The sequence below is a fragment of the Macaca thibetana genome, chromosome 20 (assembly GCF_024542745.1).
Source record: "Macaca thibetana thibetana isolate TM-01 chromosome 20, ASM2454274v1, whole genome shotgun sequence".
In the NCBI taxonomy this organism is placed as follows: Eukaryota; Metazoa; Chordata; class Mammalia; order Primates; family Cercopithecidae; genus Macaca; species Macaca thibetana.
The window spans coordinates 38,821,629-38,842,676 of NC_065597.1; the positions used below are offsets into that span (position 1 = coordinate 38,821,629).

General features: G+C 37.2%; 1 protein-coding gene and 1 pseudogene across 12 annotated transcripts in view; one reads left to right on the top strand and one right to left on the bottom strand.

The window, feature by feature from the left end:
- LOC126944990 (26S proteasome regulatory subunit 4-like) overlaps positions 1–21,048 on the top strand; it is a 1,186,326-nt pseudogene that overhangs the window by 228,532 nt on the left and 936,746 nt on the right. The window lies entirely within an intron of this gene.
- Positions 1–21,048, bottom strand: part of CHD9 (chromodomain helicase DNA binding protein 9) — a 275,542-nt gene that overhangs the window by 164,398 nt on the left and 90,096 nt on the right. For all 11 annotated transcript variants that reach the window (XM_050774874.1, XM_050774871.1, XM_050774868.1 and 8 more), the window contains exon 2: positions 10,319–11,933. In XM_050774874.1, the coding sequence (XP_050630831.1) occupies positions 10,319–11,770 (1,452 nt within the window). In that variant the 5' untranslated portion in view covers positions 11,771–11,933. The remainder of the gene's footprint in view (positions 1–10,318; positions 11,934–21,048) is intronic.

A 21,048-nucleotide genomic window follows, 5' to 3' on the forward strand; every position in this document is an offset into this window, starting at 1 on the left:
TAGAAACCACTTTCAACTGAAAATGAATCAGAAATGAAAAGAGAACATCTCTGAAATTATAATATAGAACAATAGGAAAGTAGGACAATTTTCTCTTAATCATCTCTGCAACCTCAGTGCCTGGCATAGTTTCTCACAAATGGCAGACATCTAGTAAATACTGAACAAATAGAAGTGCTAAAAAGGCAACATTTCTAAAACACAGATGTTATTTAAAATTCAGTCATTCACATGTGTATACAATTTATACCTACATTTGACAAGGTACAGTAAGTTACTTTTTTTTTTTTTTTTTTTGAGACGGAGTCTCGCTCTGTACAGCCCAGGCTGGAGTGTAGTGGCCGGATCTCAGCTCACTGCAAGCTCCGCCTCCCGGGTTCACGCCATTCTCAGGCCTCAGCCTCCCGAGTAGCTGGGACTACAGGCGCCCGCCACCTCGCCCGGCTAGTTTTTTGTATTTCTTAGTAGAGACGGAGTTTCACCGTGTTATCCAGGATGGTCTCGATCTCCTGACCTCGTGATCCACCCGTCTCGGCCTCCCAAAGTGCTGGGATTACAGGCTTGAGCCACCGCGCCCAGCCATAAGTTACATTTTTAAACACTAAACACAGAGATAAAAAATTTAGACATTAAAATTGACACATACAAAACTAAAAATTACTTCTTAATAATCAAAGACAATCAGGTACAACTGTATTTTATAATATGGTCTATTAAATATGTATCTGTCCATAGTGTGGGTACTGCTGTCATTTCTGACCACCTTTGAACACCACACAGTTTGATCTATGAAAGGAACATGCTAACTCATTATATGACAGCAAGCAAGTCATGATCTTTCTAACCTTGTTTATTCTTTGCATATGAGGATAGAGTAAAACCATGTCCAGGTCAAAAATTCTATGAATCCATGAAATGGTCAATGTAAACCTGTATTGTTTTCAGGTATACAAACACATACTTACGTAGGAAAAACAGCTCTCAAAGATTATCCTCTTTCCATAATTTGTCAGGTATTCCTTGCATAGTAAATGTGCAAGGTATTTGCATAGGTGACGAAAACAAATGAGCAGATCTTATTTAACAAGAAACTGCAGTCCATGCTTCCTAACTATATCCAAACCATATTGTATTAAAACATTTCCTTAATTTAAAATCATTTCAGTCCAATTACCCAAATAGAGAAACCTTGTCATCCATACTTAAAGTATTTCAAAATAGCTTTGTATTAATGTTACAATAATAGGAACAAATTTGATGACTCTGTAGGTCCTAACAAATTATCTTAAATTTCATATATCAATAATGATAAATAAGTGACTGAGTAGCCCTAAGGTATCCGGGAATGTACCTCCTAAACACAATTAAACACAACAAAATTTTGTGAGACCTATTTTGAAGTTTGGCTTCGGTCTCACATTCTTCATATACTGCACTAATCCACAAATTTCTCACCAACAGCTGGGTTTTCCACACTCCTGGAATTTACTTTCTGTTCACCTCTTACCCTTAAGTATGCATGCTAGAGGTCAATAGCCTTAAAGCCAATGTTAACAACTGGAATTTCTGTTACTCTGATTCCTGACAGGCAGTACAAAGCTTAACTCTTCTACAGTATACTACATAGTTTAATAACTAGGATGTATTTCAGAGCTAGCTAATATTCTATAATTTCCCAGATAAAAGAGAACATTTTAATACAGAAGATCTGACAGAAATAAAAAAACCAAGAACTAGTCCATTTTAAGTGAAAAAATAACTGAAAGAAATTCCTAGACAGAATTTCTATTTTATGCTTTGGCTTAGTCAGACAATTAGGAATTTTGAAACTTTTATAAGTAATACTATGCCAAATGCATAAAGATTTAAACAAATTCTGAAAAATAGAGGGATGGTACCTTATAAAAGTTTTAGTTATTCAAGAAGACAATCTAAATATAAGTCATTTTTCTTCTTTTTGCTTAGGGTAAAAGTAGAGTGACAAGTTTTTAAATTGTGCATATAGCTGATGCTTTTTTGACTTAGGAAAAGGTACCATTTTTAAAAATAGCATGCTATAACTAAAGTACCTTAGGAAAAAAAAACAGCAAATAGCTTGGGTGTGAGCAAACTACACCAAATTCTTCGCTTTAGTTTTATATAGGTTTTCTTCTCTTTCATAACTAATATATATAAAATTAACTGTTTCTGCTTAAGATGATTTTCAAATATCTAATGTATTTCAATCGAGTCTTATTTAAGTTAGGGTAATTCTTGGAGGTATTAAGAATAACTGTCAAAAATGTAAACATATGAGGCCTCCCTTTAAAATTATCTTCATCGTGTTCCAACAGAGCATTCTACCACCACCAACATTACCTTCTCGGGGGGTGGGGGGTGGAATGAAAAGATCCATGTAATTAAAGTTTTTGAGTCTTGCTAAAATATATTCCAACTATCTGGAAAATTTATTCATCTATAACAAAGTTTCCTGACATAACTGGATAGTGGAGGTCTTGTCATGTGTGTTTACCTTTCTTCATCTTTTGTAATTGCCACTCAGGAGTTAAATAGGCAATATGAATGTTATGTCCTATAATGAAATCTAAAATTACCACCATAGAATCTTAAGAGCTGAAATAACCTTCCAATTTAGTCCATTTTTCACCTGCTACAGAAATTCTTTCTGTGACATATCTAAGCTATTCTATCTCCCTGCTTTCAGTGAAGAGCTTTATTTCAAACTTCTTCCTTAAATTAAATGACAATCTGCTTTTCTGAGACTTCCACTTACAAGGCCTAATAATGACCTCTAAAGTCCTTCAAAATATTTGAAGACAATTATTGGATTTACCTTTAGGGCATGTGTTGCTATCGTCTTACACATAATCTTATAAAAAATGTCAGAACATGGCTGGGAGTGGTGGCTCGTCCCTGTAATCCCAGTACTTTGGGAGGCCGAGGCGGGCAGATCACTTGAGGCCACAAGTTCGAGACCAACCTGGGCAACGTGGCAAAACCCCATCTCTACTGAAAATACAAAAAAGTAGCCAGGTGTGGTGGGACATGACTGTAATCCCAGCTACCTGGGAGGCTGAGACACAAGAATCGCTTAAACCCGGGAGGTGGAGGTTGCAACGAGCTGAGATTGCGCCACTGCATTCCAGGCTGGGCGACGGAGCGAGACTCTGTCTCAAAACAAAACACCCCAAAAAATCCAAAAAACAAAGAACACTTTTTAGGTTTTGCTGTTGTTGTTGTTGTTGTTTGTTTTTTGAGACGGGGTCTTGCTCTATCACCCCGCCTGGAGTGCAGTGGCACGATCCTGGCTCACGGCAGCCTCAACCTCCTGGGCTCAAGTGATCCTCCTGCCTCAGGCTCCTGAGTAGCTAGGACTACAGGTACACACCATCACTCCCAGCTAATTAAAAAAATATATATTTGTACAGTCGGGATCTCACTATGGTTTCTCAGGCTGGTCTTGAATTCCTGACTTCAAGTGATCCTCTTGCCTCCATCTCTCAAAGTGCTGGGATTACAGGTGTGAGCCACCATGCCTAGCCTAGTTGAGTTTTTTTGTTTTCTTTTGGCATTGGCTTTTCCTCTGCTAATAGATAAACTATTGTGAATATAGCCAGAAAACATGAGAGGCATGATCTTTGCCACTTAAAGATTCTAAAGCCAGTTTTTTCCTTAATAAATTAATTTTTCAATCACAGAAGAGGGAAGAAATCAGGTAGTATATTATTGTTAAATATTACAATGTATTAATATGCTTTGAAGTAAAGTGAAAGTCGTTAAGACCAGAAATAATGGAGTCAAATTGGGTTTGAATCCAGTATGGCCATTTACTGGCTGTGTGACTTGGGGTTTATTACTCAATTTCTCTGTATCTCTGTTTCCAACCATGTAAATTGAAGGAAAAAAATCATACCCAAATAAAAGGATGGTTGTGATGGATCAATGTGATAACATATGTTAAGTATTCAGAACAGTGCTTGGCACAATGTAAATGCTCTATGTCTTACCTATTATAATTTTTTATTACTATGCTTCTACTTTAAATTCAATTATTACCGTAACATATACAATAACAATATGAAGATATTTTAATCACCTTGATTAAGATTTTTCCAGATCTCAGTAATAACCTTACTTTTATATGGAACTTTAGCAACATTACAATGATTGCTAAACCATTACAAATTATTCAGTCACTCAAAACCATTTTTAGAAAAATACTTAATGCCATGAAAAATGTATGCAACATATTAATTGGAAGGTTAAAAAGCAATTTGCCAGAAAGTGTGAACTATATGATCTCAATTTTGTTTCTTAAAAATTCAAAAATATCAGCTGGTGCGGTGGCTCACACCTGTAATCCCAGCACTTTGGGAGGCTGAGGCTGGTGGATCACCTGAGGTCGGTAGTTAGAGACCAGCCTGACCAACACAGAGAAACCTCGTCTCTACTAAAAATACAAAATTAGCTGGGCGTGGTGGCACATGCCTGTAATCCCAGCTATCTGGGAGGCTGAGGCAGGAGAACTGCTTGAAACTGGGAGGTGGAGGCCATTGCACTCTAGCCTGGGCAACAAAAGCGAAACACCGTCTCAACAAAAAATAAAAAATAAAAAATATGTATATGAGAAATGGGAAAAGGACAAACCAGAGATCTCACTGGAATCTTATATAACACAACAGCAACAGTGATTATCTTTTGGTAATAATATTACAAATGACTTATTCTTTACATTGTTTTTGATATGGACCAATTTTTTTTATGATACCCATTTATTAAATTTGTCAGGCACCTTGGTAGGCTGAGGTGGGAGGACTGCTGGAGACCAGAAGTTTGAGTCCAGCCTGGGCAACAAAGTGAGACCTTGCCTCCACAAAAAATAAAAAAATTTAGATAGGCTTGGTGGCTCACTACAGGGGAGGCTCAGGCAGGAGGACTGCTTGAGTCCAGGAGATAGAGGCTGCAATGAGCCATGATCACACCCTACTGCACTCCAGTCTGAGTGACAGAGACCCTGTCTCCCACCACAAAAAAAAAAAAAAAAAAAAGCCTTCTATGGGCTGCTCAAACCTATCTTTCTTTTAACAGTTTTTTTTTTTTAAGTTTATAAGTAATGTAAATTTCTCTACCTTCAGGAAAAGAAATAATAATTCAAGGTAATAAAAAAAGTACAAAATTTATCAAAATACAAAAGGCAACAAAACATTACGTATGAGTACATCTTAAAATTCTATTTCCTGTTTTGAATGCCAGTTCTGCCATTCCTCATAACATGTTTCACTTACATAGAACTTTTACACTAAACTTACAAACATTGAGAGATCACAGTGCTCCATGTTATTCCCACTTCACAAATAAGACAAAAACTAATGATTCTGTTATAAAGACAGCAGAAAATATTTGTCATGAAAGCAATAAAAAGTTCAGAGTATTAGTCTCTCAAAATTCCTTTGCTCCAAATATCAAGAGATGATAAATAAGCTAGTATTTTCCCTATGTTATGTCTTGTACATACTTATATTTGGAAACACTTGCTATGGCTTCTCACTTTTTTTCTTTTTTTCTTCCTCCTCCCGACAACCCCACTATTCTCTATCTCCCTCTGGCCTCTCCTCCCACTATGTCCTGGCTCTTCTCTCTTTTCTAAGCAGTAACATTCTAAAGTCCAATCAGCAATATTCACTGTTGTTAACAATTGCCATAGACTTTAGGGTACGCTGAGAAATTTGAAGTGATACCTACAATCGCCCTGCTACAGTTGGGAAATTTAAAAAAGCAAGGCTGGGTCAGGCACAGTGGCTCATAACTGTAACCCCAGCATTCAGGGAGGCTGAGGTGGATCACCTGAGCTCAGGAGTTTCAGACCAGCCTGGCCAACATGGCAAAACCCCATGTTTACAAAAACATACAGACATTAGTGGGGCATGGTGGTGTGTGCCTGTGGTGCCAGCTGCTTGGGAAGCTGAGGTGGGAGGATTGCTTAAGCCCAGGAGGCAGAGGTTGCAGTAAGCTGAGATCTACCACTGTACTCCAACCAGGGTGACAGAGTGAGACCATCTCAAAAAAAAAAAAAAAAAGAAAAAAAAGAAAAAAGCAAGGCTTAGAAATATTCTTTAAATATTCAACATTCTCACTAAAGCTTTCTAGAATTCTAAATAGAGTGTCATCCATGGTTTTTTAAACAGTAGATTAAAGAATGTCTTGTTTTGGCTCTAACAAAATGTACCTCAAAATTATTTTTCATAAACTAAAAAATTATGCCACTTCATTATGTTTAAATCTGTTAACTTCTATACACATGTAGTGATGTTAATTTAGTCTAAAATGAAATTACTACAATTAAGAAAGTTAAAGAAGCCCAATAAAGAATCCAGAAAAAAACTTATTTCCATAGAACCTGTGGAGGCATCATAATAACATAAGAACTCCTTATTAATCATAACTATACAGAACATGCCAAAAATTATATAGGCAAAAAAGTCTATGCTCTGTCAAAATCTGTCATAAATTCCACATATTAATTAATTTGCATTACACATATTTAGGATGTGTGATCTATAATTCAGTACATATAAAACTGATACGCAACATATAATAATAATCATAAGAATCCTCTCTACCAATCCATCTCTCTTTTTCACTCTTACAATCAACAAATACCAAATATCACTGTTTAAGAAGTAATAGGAAACTTGAAAACAGAGTCTTTTTTTTTTCCTTTTTTTTTTGAGACAGCGTCTCACTATTACCCAGGCTGGTGAGTGGAGCAACACAATCACAGCTCACTGCAACCTCAAACTCCTGGGCTTAAGTCATCCTCCTGTCTCACCCACCCAAAGTGTTGGAATTCCAGGCGTAAACCATGCCACCTGGTTGAGACAGACTTTCTTTTCTTTTTTTGTTTTGAGATGGAGTCTCGCTCTGTTGCCCAGGCTGGAATGCAATGGCGCGATCTCGGCTCATCACAACCTCAGACTCCCGGGTTCAAGCGATTCTCCTGCCTCAGCGTCCCAAGTAGCTGGAATTATAGGCATGCGCCACCACGCCCAGCTAATTTTGTATTTTTAGTAGAGATGGGGTTTCGCCATGTTGGCCAGGCTGGTCTCGAACTCCTGACCTCAGGTGATCTGCCCACTTTGGCCTCCCAAAGTTCTGGGATTACAGGCATGAGCCACTGTGTCCGGCCGAGAATAGACTTTCAATAAATGAAAAAAGTATTCCAAACAAACTGCCCTTTATCAGTTTTTGGACATGTGAAAAAAAGAACAAGTTAACAAAACAAAACAAAAAAACTGAAACAAAAACTGAGTGACTTAAAACCGTATTATCAGTGTAGAATAAGATGATTTATGAAAGGTTGGTTAAGGTAGGTCTGAAAATAACTTCTCTCAGATGGAGTGCTCTCTATCTACATGCTAGCATTAGAGACTGCTTTAGTTATTTATAATTACCCTCCATTCACTCCAAATTTATTAAAAGGAGTCCTTACTACTTTTTAAAGCCTGGGAAACATGTTTAGAAATGCATTAATTAAAAAACAAAACAAAAACAACAAAATCTGAATCAAAATGATAACATGTCTTAGAAGAATAAAATGTTTAAAAATAAATCAATAAGCTCTCATAATTTCAAGTATACACTGGACAAAAATGATTGGTCAAACTAGTCAGAAACCTACATACAAAGTAGATAGATGCACCTAAGTTCAACCAGTGGAGAGTTTTCCCAGGGTCCTTCTGAGATGCTTGATCTTCTTCCAGTAGAGGGAGCAAAATCACAATACTCAACTCATGTCACAAAAAGAGGGGGAGATGGAGGGTTTATAAATGTCTTTTAAATATTTCTACATCTTCCTAGACATTTCAAAAAATGTGCTGAAATATCGTTCTGAAATAGAACTAAAGTGGCCGGGTGCAGTGGCTCACACCTGTAATGCCAGTACTTTGGGAGGTCGAGGCGAGTGGATCACCTGAGGTCAGGAGTTCAAGACTAGAGATCAGCCTGGCCAACATGCTGAAACCCCATCTCTACTAAAAATACAAAAATTAGCTGGGCGGAGAGGCACACGCCTGTAATCAATCACAGCTACTCAGGAGGCCGAGGGAGGAGAATCACTTGAACCTGGGAGGCAGACGTTGCAGTGAGAGGAAATTGTGTCAGTACACTCTAGCCTGGGAAACAGAGTGAGACTCCTTCTCAAGAAAGGAAAAAAGAAATAGAACTAAAGTCAACCCAATGGGAAAGACATAGATTTTATCTTTTTCAAATACTTCACGGCTTTAAAATGAAAAATGGATCCCTAAATATTTAATTTCAAGAACTTTGGTACATTTCATTGTCCACTGAGTATCACAGGTAACCAAGGTATTGAAGCATTTTACGAATCCTTAATTTAACAAGAGAATTTTTAAAAACATAAAATATTACATTAATTTTTTATTATAAAAGTAATATATTCACGATAAAATTGTAGAAAGTAAGGGAAAGAAAGGTGTAATTGCACTAACTAAACCTATTTTCTTCTGGTATTTTTTCACATGCAAATTTTTTTTCTCAGAGACAGGGTCTGATTCTAATGCCTAGACTGGCAGTGGTGTGATCATGGCTTACCTCGGCCTGGAACTCCTGGGTTTGAGCTATCTATCTGCTCACCTCAGCCTCTTGAGTAGCTGGGACTACAGGAGTGCACCATCATACCTGGCTAATTTTTTAAAAATATATTTATTGTAGAGATGGAGTATCGTTACATTGCCCAGGCTGGTCTGGAATTCCTGGCGTCAAGCAGTCCTGTCACCTCAGTCTCCCAAAGTGCTGGGATTACAGGCATAAGCTAACATACCTGGCCCATATACATATTTTCATACTACTATGAAAAAAGTATAATTAATAAAAACACTTAAGACTGGGCAGAGTGTCTCACGCCTATAATCCCAGCACTTTGGGAGGCCGAGGAGAGTGGATTGGTTGAGCACAGGAGCTCAAGATTAGCCTGGGCAACATGGCAAGATCACAACTTTACAAAAACAATACAAAAAAATAGCCAGGCATGGTGGCACGTGCCTACAGTCCCAGCTACCCAGGAGGCTGAGGCCGGAGGATCACCTGAGCCCAGGGAGGTTGAGGCTGCAGTAAGCCCTGATAGTGCCACTGCACTTCAATCTGAGTGATAGAATGAGACCCTGTCTCAAAAGAACCCCCCCCCCAAAAAAATTTATTTCTTATTATATGCTAGGCATAGTCTAAGCATGTGTACATGTTATAAATCTATTAATCCTTTCCAAAGCCCTATTAGCTGGATCCTATTATTATTTCACACTTTAAAGATGAGGAAAAAGAGACACACAGAAATTATCTAAGTCAGAGTCACCCAACTAGTAAGTAACGGGACCCATGATTCTAAACCAGGTAGTCTGGTACCAGAGGCCACACTCTTAACCTTGCTTTACTGTGATCTTAATTTTGAATTATGCTGTTTTCTCCATCATTAACATACTCTCAATGTTAGTGTTCAAAATCTTTTTGGTGCCTATGGTCTATCATGATTACAACAATGAGTTATTGCTTTTTTCAGCTGTCCCTTGTAAGTATATTAAGATAAATATCTTTGGGTATATACTTCTGCTATGTTTGGGTTACTAAAATGGAGAATTTTTATACTCTTTAATCTAGTACCAAATTGCTTTTCAAAATATTTGCATCAGTTAACAAAGCCATGTAGCTACTAATTTCACCATAAATTTGCCAGCATTAAGCATTAATATTTAAAATATTTTTCTAATAGGTAAAAATAAAACCATTCTAAATTGAATTATTATTAAAGCTGCATATTATTCGGGTTTTGTTTATAATTTAATTTCCTTTTTGTGAATTTCAGCTTATATGCTTTATCTAGTTATCAACTGAGACGTTAAAAGTTTGCTAATCAATTTATAAAGCTTTTTATAGTAATATTAACTCAATGTTGATTGTATTTGCAATAAAATTTTCCCAGTCTGGTTTTTCCCTTTTAATTATGATTATTAAGTTGTTTTTGATAAAATAACTTTCTCTCAAAGGTATTCATAAACATCACAAAAGAAGTCTTAACACCTTACAATTTTCTAAATATAGAAGTTAATCTATTGCTTTGAGCATATCAGTGAATCACTTTCAATATAAGACTTGTAAAACAATATAAACCTATATCAAAATATGTATGTTCACTTAATGGAATTACTAAGTTTGAGAAATCCTGACTGTGTCTCATATAAAATTAACCCAATGACTAACAGTCCACCCTACCCCCAAATCTCCAAAATAAAAGCAAAGAGCTACATACCTGTCGCTGTAAACATAGGTGATTTCTGTCATGTAAATGCTGATGATTAGAAAATGATGAATGCCAACTCCGAGCCTGACTTTGCAACTGAGTCTGAGCCATATCAGAAGGCCGTGTTACAAGATGCGAAGTAAACTGCCGATCAAGGTCATGATCTAAAATGTGACTTGAATTATCTTGCCCGAATGTTGACTCATCAAAGTGAGGAAGAAGTCCCTCCTGAAGGAGGTCCTCGGGGTCAAGTCCTGTGAATGGCTCAGTTTGAGATTCCACTTGATGAAGTAAATTCTCTTCTAAAGATGAAAAGCCATTAGTCTCTACATGATCATTGAAATGGCCCATTTGAGTTCCTGAGTCAACAGGATCTGGGAAGTTCATGTGCACAGGAGATAATTTTGAATTGCTATAATTACCCTGAGGATGTGACGAATGCAATATTTGGAAATTATTTGAATTCAATGATGTATTGGGGTTTAGGATATGCTGAGTAGATTCTTGCTTGATTCCTCTATGAGGTGAAAAGGAATTACTTCCAGTAAAATCAGATAAAGTCTGATTTGCATGATTAGGTGCAAGAACTGCAGAGGACTGAAGTAGACTGTTTGGTGATATATGATTACTGGAAAAGGAATAATGTGAAGAAAATTGCTGTGAATTGCTGACAGAACAAGAAGTCATATTTGGGGAAGGTCCATTAAAATTTCCTTCTTGATGATTGCTACACTTGTGGAAGTGTGCTGAAGGATTCGACGTTTGAGAAAATTGCTGCATTGAAATAGACTGTTGTGAATTAGATGCATTAGTCATTTGTGGTGGGTGGTTAACGTTGACTCTATGTGGACCAGAAACATTCATAAAATTTTTAGACTGGCTAAGAGAATTCTGCCCTGGGTTGAGATTATTTCTGTTTTGTTGTGAGCGTAGTGAAGTGCACTGTGTTTGTTGTTCATTGGCCTGAAATAAGGCAAAGTCATGGTGCGCCACAAAGCTTTTATTTTGATGCATAGAGTGGGAATGTCCTTGTTGATGAAAAGGAGATCCATTTTGATTTGAAATGCTAGTAGATGTCTGATGGCCCCACATTGGACTGCCATCTGATACATCTGGAAACAAACCATTGGGTTGGTTTTGGGGGTGGATTGGAGAACAATTAAACTGAGAGTGTGGAGATAGTACATGTTCAGCTGGGCTACCAAAAGATTGATTAACGTGGTGAAATTTTATTGAATCAAATTGATTTAACTGTTCAAAATCAGTCATCTTCTGATGTGCTGGAGTACTTTGAACATGGTTCAGTGAATCTATGTGCAACGGTTCAAATTCTGCACCCAAATTCAATTCATCAACTAGTGAAACAGGTCCTGGTTGTACAAATGCATCATCCGACAAGCCTTCTAAGGTCTCACCGAAAAGACTGGCATCATCAAAAAAGTCCATCATTGGATCTGTCATCTTGAAAATTCTGTAACAATCCAGTTGTTCACTCCAAATGGAGTATATTCAGCTTCTCTATAGTAGATATTATTGGATCATTTCTGAAGGTCATCAACTAATCCAAAACAGATCAATATTCATTATTGCTCTAAATAATGACATATCATGAAGTGTCAAAATCCTAGGAAAAAAGGAACAAAAACAATAAAGAGAAATTAAGTACTGATACATGCTACAACATAGATGAACTCTGAAAACATTATGCTAAGTGAAAGAGGTCAGTGACAAAAAACCACATATTATATGATTCGATTTATATAAAACGTCAAAAGTAGGCAAGTATATATATAGAGAAAATAGATTAGTGGTCACCTAGAGCTGGTGGCATGGTGGGTAGATAGAAGGACTGGTGATTGGTGAGTGTTAGCTACAGGTTATGGGATTTCTTTTGCGGGTAATGAAAATGCTCTAAAATTGGTTCCATGGTAATGGATAAACAACTCTTGAGTATGCCAAAAGCCACTAAATACACATTTTAGATGAATGAATTGTATGGTATCTGAATTATATCTCAGTAAAGCTACTTTAAGAATAAAAATTATATAAGTAAAATTATTTTGAAACTTCTAATTTTCTGTTATATCTTTTAGATAAGGAGGATCACTTGAGCCCAGGAGTTTGAGACCAGCCTGGGCAACAAGTGTGACACCCATCTCAAAAAAATTTTTTTAAACTACTCGGCCATGGTGGTGTGTACCTGTATTCTCAGCTACCTGGGAGGCTGAGGTGGGAGGACTGCTTGCGCCTGAGAGGCTGAGGCTTCAGTGAGCCATAATTGTGCCACTGCACTCCAGCTTAGGCAACAGAGTGAGACACTGTCTCAAACAAAACAAAACAAAACAAAAAAAACAACTGATTTTATTCAACCTAATTACCAACTAATTTTACTTGGCAAGTATTTGCAAGGTAGATCTTTCTGAGAAAAAATTAAGTAGGTGAAGTTACTTTGGATGATTTAAGTTACAGTGGAAGTCTGTGTCTTCTCAAAGAAAATATTTTATCTATCCAATACAACTTTGAAACTTATGACAATGTTAAAATAAGCTAGTAATGTAAAAAGTATGCTCTGGAAAAATTTTAAAATAAATAAGAACTCTAGAGTAGACATATTTTTAAATGACTCAAGAAAAAAATCTTTTTTTTTTTTTGAGAAGGGGTAAGCTATAGCAATCATTTTAATCAATCAAAATTTAAAACCTCAGAATTTAACTGAAATGATGTTTACTGACTCTGTCACAAATGATAACTCTAGAACACGGGTCCCGAAACCCCCGGCTGCAGATGGAATGGGTGCGCGGCCTGTTAGAAACCAGGCTGCACAGCATGAGGTGAGCAGCAGGTTGGCTAGAATTACTGCCCGAGTTCCGCCTCCTGTCACGGCAGCATTAGATTCTCATAGCAGCGTGAACCCTATCGTGAACTGCACACGTAAGCGATCTAGGTTGTGCTCCCTTATGAGAATCTAATTAATGCCTGAGGTGGAACAGTCTCATCCTGAAATCATCTCCCTCCATCCACCCTGCCACTTCCCCACCCCCATCCACGAAACCGGTCCCTGGTGCCAAAAAGGTTGAGGACCGCTTCTCTAGAAGATGCATAGTATCATCCACAAAGCTCCTTATTATTAGGGACCTGAAGAATATAAAAACTAAAGAATCAACAAAAAACCCTCTGACTATCCTACATACTTGATACAATGACTAAGTGATACAATGCATATTAAAATGTTTTCCATACAAAAGCAAGATGTTTTTATAATCAGTAATAACAGTAAGTGATGTTTGGTTTGAGGAAGAGTCAGATTTAGAAAGTCACAGCTCAGGAAACATTAGTAAAACATTAGTGAAATTTGAAAATTTAAATTTAGGATATCTAGAATTCTTACTTTTTATCAAAAAATTAGGAAGCCCAGATACTTTTGAGTAATAAATATCAATTGAAAGGGTATTAACATTAAATTAATATGAATTCAATATTGCCCCTTAATTATTTAGGGCTAGCCCTTTAAAAGGTAACAAGAACTGATTAACTCTATATCCAGCAAGGATTAAAGCAGGTAAGGACGTGCACTCTTTCTATTCAGCTGTATATTCATTATTTGATCTGATCTCTCTTTTCCTGGGCACCTTACCAGCTAGCATACAGATACTCACATGCCAGAATAACTGTGTCTCCTACCTACAAGCTGAAGTATTTCTGATCAGCTTTCCTGAATCATATCACAAATAAATCTGAAAACTGGCAAGGTGCAGTAGCTCACACCTGTAATCCCAGCACTTTGGAAGGCCGAAGTGGGAGGAATGCTTAAGCCCAGGAGTTCGAGACCAGCGTAGGTAACAAAATGAGACCCTTGTCTCTACCAAAAAAAAAAAAAAAAATTAGCCGGGCATGATGCATTCCTGTAGTCCCAGCTATTTGGGAGGCTGAGGTGGGAGGATCACTTGAGCCTGAGAGATTGAGGCTGCAGTGAGCCATGACTGAGCCACTACACTCTAGCCTGAAGGCCCTGTCTCCAAAAACAAAAACAAAAAACAAGGATATTACTTTTAAAAAGTTTCCTCCACTGTTTTAGATTTAAGTTGGAAAATGTTTGATTCTTGTAATGAGCAATAAAAAATTAAAACTCTCCTCCTTCTGCCTTTCTTCCCCACCTACTCGTCTACTCAAAGGCTTTACCCCAGTAATTCTTTCTTCTCTCTCCTGAGTCATCAATTTGTCCCATTCTCATCTGTATACAAACAAGCTGTTATTTCTCTCATCTTCAAATATCCCCTCTCTTGATCCCATTTATTATCCTTTCAATTTTCTCCCCCTTCTTTCTTCCTCTTTACAATAAACTTGAGAAATCTGTTAGGTTTACTGTCTTCAATTTATTTATTGCCATTCTCTCTTGAAATTCAGTTTTATTCCCATCATCTCACCAAACTGACCTGAGAGCATACGGACCTTCACATAAGTAAATATGAGGGTCATTTTTCACTTCTCATCTAACATTACCTATCAGCAGCATTTGATGTAGTTATCATGGAGTCCTCCTTAAAACACTTAACTTCATTTAATTGTTATATATGATATTCACTTTGTTTCTCTCCTACTTTTCTGAGTGTTTATTCGCATTCTCTTTTTACAGATTTCAATCTACAAACGTTGGAGGACCCCAACCTCTTCTCTTTTCTATCTATACTCACCTCCAAGGTGATTTCATCCAATCTCAAGGTTTTAAATAAAATCTCTATATTGGCAATTCCCAAACTTACATCTATTAATTATATATCTCTACCTTAAATTTAGACCCATTTACCTAACAAACCACTTGACTTCTCATCTTGGACACTTGATTGGCAACTAACAGCCTGCTATTTACCTTGCCCTCTTTCAAAACAGTGATCTCATTAAAATGCAAGTTAATTCAGGACACTCCTCAGCTCACAACCCTCCAATGACTCTTTATGTCACTCACATGAAAAACTGAAATCCTTACTATGACTTGTAAGCACGGCCCTGCACCACCACCAGAACAGCTCTCTGCCCTCATCTCTGGTTGCACTTCTCTCTTGCTCACCCCCTTGCTTCAGCCACAATGGCCTCCTCAGGTCACTAAAAAGCCAAGCATGAGAGAGTGAAGTCAGCAAAATGACAGAGTAGACAGCTCCAAACACCTGTCTCTTCACAAACACCCAAAACAAGCAGGAAGTATCAGAACCAACTTTATCACAACTCTGGAAAACAGTCAAATATTTACAACAACCAAGAGAATGCTGAAAAGAAAATACACCTAGCATTCAAGGAAATCTGTATTAAAACACTAGCTAAACACAAACCTAAGTAATAGAGGCTTCAGTGACCTCAGACAACAACCAATATAGTCAATACAGAAAATAGTTTTAAAAAAATGTCTAAACGAATGACTCCAGCCTTCAACAATGAAGAACAGCAAATGCTAAGGGAGGGGGTAAACCTTATTTCTGAAGTTAGCACATCACAGTATTAAATGGTCTGGTTTTCTCACACACATACGCACACACACACGCGTGTGTGTGTGCACTGCCGCCCCCAAACACACACACACACACACACACACACCCTCAAAGCATACAAAGAATAAGAAAGCCCATCCAAAGGAAGAAAAAAGTTGACAGAAACTGTCCCCAAGAAAGTCCATTAGATTTGATGGTCAAAAACTTGAAATCAAGTGTCTTAGATATGATCAAAAAGCTAAAGGAAACCATGGCCCAAGAATGAAAGCAAACCAGGAAAATGGCATATGAACAAAATAAGAATATCAATACAGAAACAGAACATCTTAAAAGTAACAAAATAGAAATTATGGAGCTGAAAAGTACAATACCTGAAATAAAAAATGCATTATCGTGGTTCAACAGGAGATTTGAGCAAACCGAAGAAATAATCAGCAAACTTGAAGACTTGAAGATAGAAGGATTAAAATTACCAGATTCTCCAACAAGAGGATCACAAAGAAAAAATAATGAAGAGGCTGGACGTGGTGGCTCATGCCTGTAATCCCAGAACTCTAGGAGTCCAAGGCAGGTGGATCACCTGAGGTCAGGAATTCGAGATCAACCTGGCCAACATGGTGAAACCCCGTCTCTACTAAAAAAAAAAATACAAAACCTAGCTGGGCATGATGGCAGGCGCCTGTAATCCCAGCTACTTGGGAGAGGCTGAGGCAGGAGAATCGCTTGAACCCGAGAGGCGGAGTTTGCAGTGAGCTGAGATTGTGCCACTGCACTCCAGCCTGCGTGACAGAGCGAGACTCTGTCAGAAAAGGACAGGACAAGGGAAGGGGAGGGGACCCTTGTCTCTACAAAAAAAAAAAAAAATAGCCAGGCATGGTGCATTCCTGTAGTCCCAGCTACAGGAATGCATCTCTCTACTCAGGAGAGAGAAGAAATAATCACTGGGGCAATGCCTTTGAGTAGACGCATAGGTGGGGAAGGAAGGCAGAAGAAGGAGAGTTTTAATTTTTTATCGCTTATTACAAGAATCAAACATTTTCCAACTTAAATCTAAAACAGTGGAGGAGGGAAGGGGAAGGGAAGGAAGGGAAAATGAAGAAGAAAAGTGAACAGAGTCCAAAAAACCTATGAGACAACATCAAGAGAATAAAATATACATTGTGGGCATCCCAGAAGGAGGAGAGAGAGAAAAGGGCAGAAAGACTATTTGAGGAAATAATGGCCCCAAACTCCCCAAATTTGATGAAAGACATTAATCTACACATCCAAGAAGCTCAACAAACTCCATGGAGGATAAATTCTAAGAGATCACATCATAACACATTACAGTCAATTGGTCAAAAGACAAAGAGAATCTTGAAAGCGGCAAGAGAAAAAAGACTCATCAAGTAAAAGAGGGCTTCAACAAGATAAAAGTGGATTTCTCATCAGAAACCATGAAGGCCAGAGGCACTGACATGAAATATTTGAAGTGCTGAAAGAAAAAAAACTGTTGACTAAGAATTCTATGCAAAAAACTATTTTTTTAAGAATGAAGAGAAATTAAGATCCATTTAGATAAATAAAAGCTAAAGGAGTTTGTTATTAGTAGAGCTGCTCTAAAAGACATGATTAAGGGAATCTATTAGGATAAAATGAAAAGACACTAGAGAATATCTTGAAGCCATATGAAGAAACAAAGAATACTGCTAAAGGTAATTATATAGGTAAATATAAAAGCCAGCATAATTGTACCTTTGGTATGTAATGCCTTTTTAAAAAATATGATCCTAAAGGCAAAGAAATAACCCATTTTAAATTTCTGTTAATGAGCACTCAATGTAGACAGATGTAATCTTTGACAATAACAACATAAAGGTGAAGAGACAGATGTTTAGGAGCTGAGCATGTGTATACCACTGAAACTAACTTGGCATTTAAAATACATTGTTATAACTTTTGTTAAAATTATAATCCCCAACATAACCATTAAGGAAATAACTAAAAAATATACAGAAAAGGAAAGAAGGAAATCAAAATGGCATGCTACAAAAAAAAAAAAAATCTAAATATAAGAAATTGGCAGTAATGGATGAATTAAGGAACAAAGAGCATATAAGACATTAAAAAGCAAAAAGCAAAATAACAGAAGTAGGTTTTCCTTATCAATAATTACTTTAAATGTAAATGAATGAAATTTTCTACTTAAAAGGAAGAGATTAGCAGAATGGATAAAAATGAAAACAAAAACATAATCCATCTTATATACTGTTCACAAGAGGCTCACTGTAAATACAAAGTCACAGGAGAATAAAAAACAAGATATGAAAAAATATATTTCATAAAAATAGTAACCAAAAGAGAGCTGGGATATTAGTATCAAACAAAATACTGTAAGTCAAAAAAGGTTACAAGAGGGCCTTGCACAGTGACTCATAGCTGCCGCAATCCCAGCACTTTGGGAGGCTGAGGTAACAGTATTGCTTGAGGCCAGGAGTTCAAGACCTGCCTGGGAAATACAGCAAGACCCCATTTCTACAAAAAAATGTATACATATTTTTAATTAGCCAGTATGATAGTGCACACCTGTAGTCCTAGCTAACTGGGAGGCTGAGGCTGGAGGATCTCCTGAGTCCAGGAGTTGGAGGTTACAGTGAACTATGATTGTGCCACTGCACTTCAGCCTGAAATAAAAAAATGGCTGGGTACGAGAGACAGAGAGAGAAAGGTTACAAGAGACAAAGAAGGACATTACGCACTGATGAAAGTGACTCAACCTACCAATATGATATAACAATTATAAATATGTATGCACCAATAACAGACCCACAAAATTTATGAAGTAAAAATACTCAGAACTGAAGGGAAAAACAAACAATTCTACAATATAATTGTAGAAAGTTATACAATAGTCGGAGACTTAAATATCTCATTTTCAATAATGAATAGACCAACCAGACAGAAAATCAGTAACAAAAGAGGACTTGAACAACACTACAAACCAGTTAGATCTAACAGACATATACAGACACTCTACCCAACAATAGCAAAATATACATTCTTCCAGAGTACAGATGAAACACTCTCCAGGACTGGCCATATGGTAGGCCACAGAACAATTCTTCAAACATTTTAAAATATTACAAGTATACAAAGTGTCCTCTCTGACTCCAATGGAATAAACCTAAATATCAATAGCAGAAGCCAAATTAGAAAAATCACAAAATGTAAAAATTAAACAGCACACCACAATCAACGGGTCTAAGAAGAAATAATGAGGAAAATTAGAAAATACTTTTAGGCAAGTGAAAATTGAAATGCAATATAGGAAAACTTATCAGATCCAGTGAAAGGAGTGCTCTGAGGGAAAGTTATACCTGTGAACAACTACATTTTTAAAAGACATATCTTAAATTAATAACCTAATTGTACCCCTAAGGAAATAGAAAAGCAAACTAAACCCAAAGGTAGCAGAAGATAATAAGGCAACCCACGGAATGCAAGAAAGTATTTGTAAATCATATATCTGATAAGAGTTTAATATCCAGAATTTTTAAAGAACTCCTACAACTCAATAGCAGAAAGACAAACAACCCAATTTAAAAATGGACAAAGAACTTCATTAGACATTTCACCAAAAAAGATACAGGAATGTCCAAGGAGGACATGAAGACACTCAACATCAGTCATTAGGGAAACACAAATAGAAATCACAATGAGATATCACTTCACACCTACTAGGAATGGTATAAAAAATAAACAAGCGTTGGAGAAGATGTGAAGAAACTGAAACCCTCATACATTTCTGGTAGGAATGTAAAATGGTATAGCTACTGTGGAAAATAGTGTGGTGGTCCCTCAAAAAGTTAAACAAGGCAGACAGGTACATGTATGCCTGTAGTCCCAGCTACTCAGGAGGCTGAGGCGGGAGGACTGCTTAAGACCAGGAGGCCAAGGCTGCAGTGAGCTATGACTGCACCACTGCACTTCTGCCTAGGTGACAAGGTGAGACTTTGTCTCTAAAAACCAAAAACAAACAAATAACAAAGGAAAATTTTATATATATATATATTTTTTGGAGGCGGAGTCTCACTGACACCAAGGCTGGAGTGCAATGGTGCAATCTCGGCTCATTGCAACCTCTGCCTCCAGGATTCAAACGATTCTCCTGCCTCAGTCTCCCAAGTAGCTGGGATTACAGGCGCCCACCACCATGCCCAAGTAATTTTTTTGTATTTTTAGTAGACACAGGGTTTCACCGTGTTGGCCAGGCTGATCTCGAACTCCTGACCTCAGGTGAGCCACCCGCCTCAGCCTCCTAAAGTGCTGGGATTACAGGTATGAACCACCATGCCTGGCCTAAATAACAAAACATTTAAAAAAGTTAAACAGAGAATTACCTTATAACCCAGCAAATTCACTCCTAGGTATATACTATTCACCAAAAGCAACTGAAAATAGGGACTCAAATAGAGAACTTGTACACAAACACTCATAGCAGCATTATTCACAATAGACAAAAGCTGAAAACAATCAGTGTCCATCAAAAGATATTTATAATAGAATCTTACTCAGCCATAAAAAGTAATAAAGTTTTGATACATGCTACAACATGGATGAACCCTGAGGACACTATGTTCAGAGATATTAGCAGGCAGACACAAAGCAAATATTCCACTTATATGAAGTATCTAGAATAGGAAAATTCAGAGACAGAAGGTACATAAAACTAGATTAGAGGTTAATGGGGCTAGAGGAAGGGGAGAGTAGAAGTTATTTGGTAATGGGTACAGTGCTTTGAGGTGGTAAAAAAAAATGGAAACAGGTAGTGGTGATGGTTGTACAACATTGCGAACGAAGTTGATGCCACTGCACTGTACACTTGACAGTTAAAGTAGCACATTTTGTCATATGGATCCTACAATTAAAAACAATCTTGAAAGCCAGGAATGTACGATATTCCAGGACTTTGTGTTTACTGTTCCCTCTGCTCAATGTACCGTTCTTCATTACAGCAAGTTCTTTTCTCAAAAGTGACTTTCCTAGTGAGGCCTTTCCTGATTGCCCTTTCTAAAATGTCATCATTTCCCCTCCGATGCTTCACTCCCCCTTCCTTGCTTTATTTTTCTCTTAGTACTAGCTAACATTCTAGAGTTTACATATTATCTTAAAGCCTATACTCACCATAAAATTTAAGTCAGTAATTTTTACATGATGTATCGTTAGTATCTACTAAATAGTAGCACACAGTATCAGATAATAAGTATTTATTCATGAAAA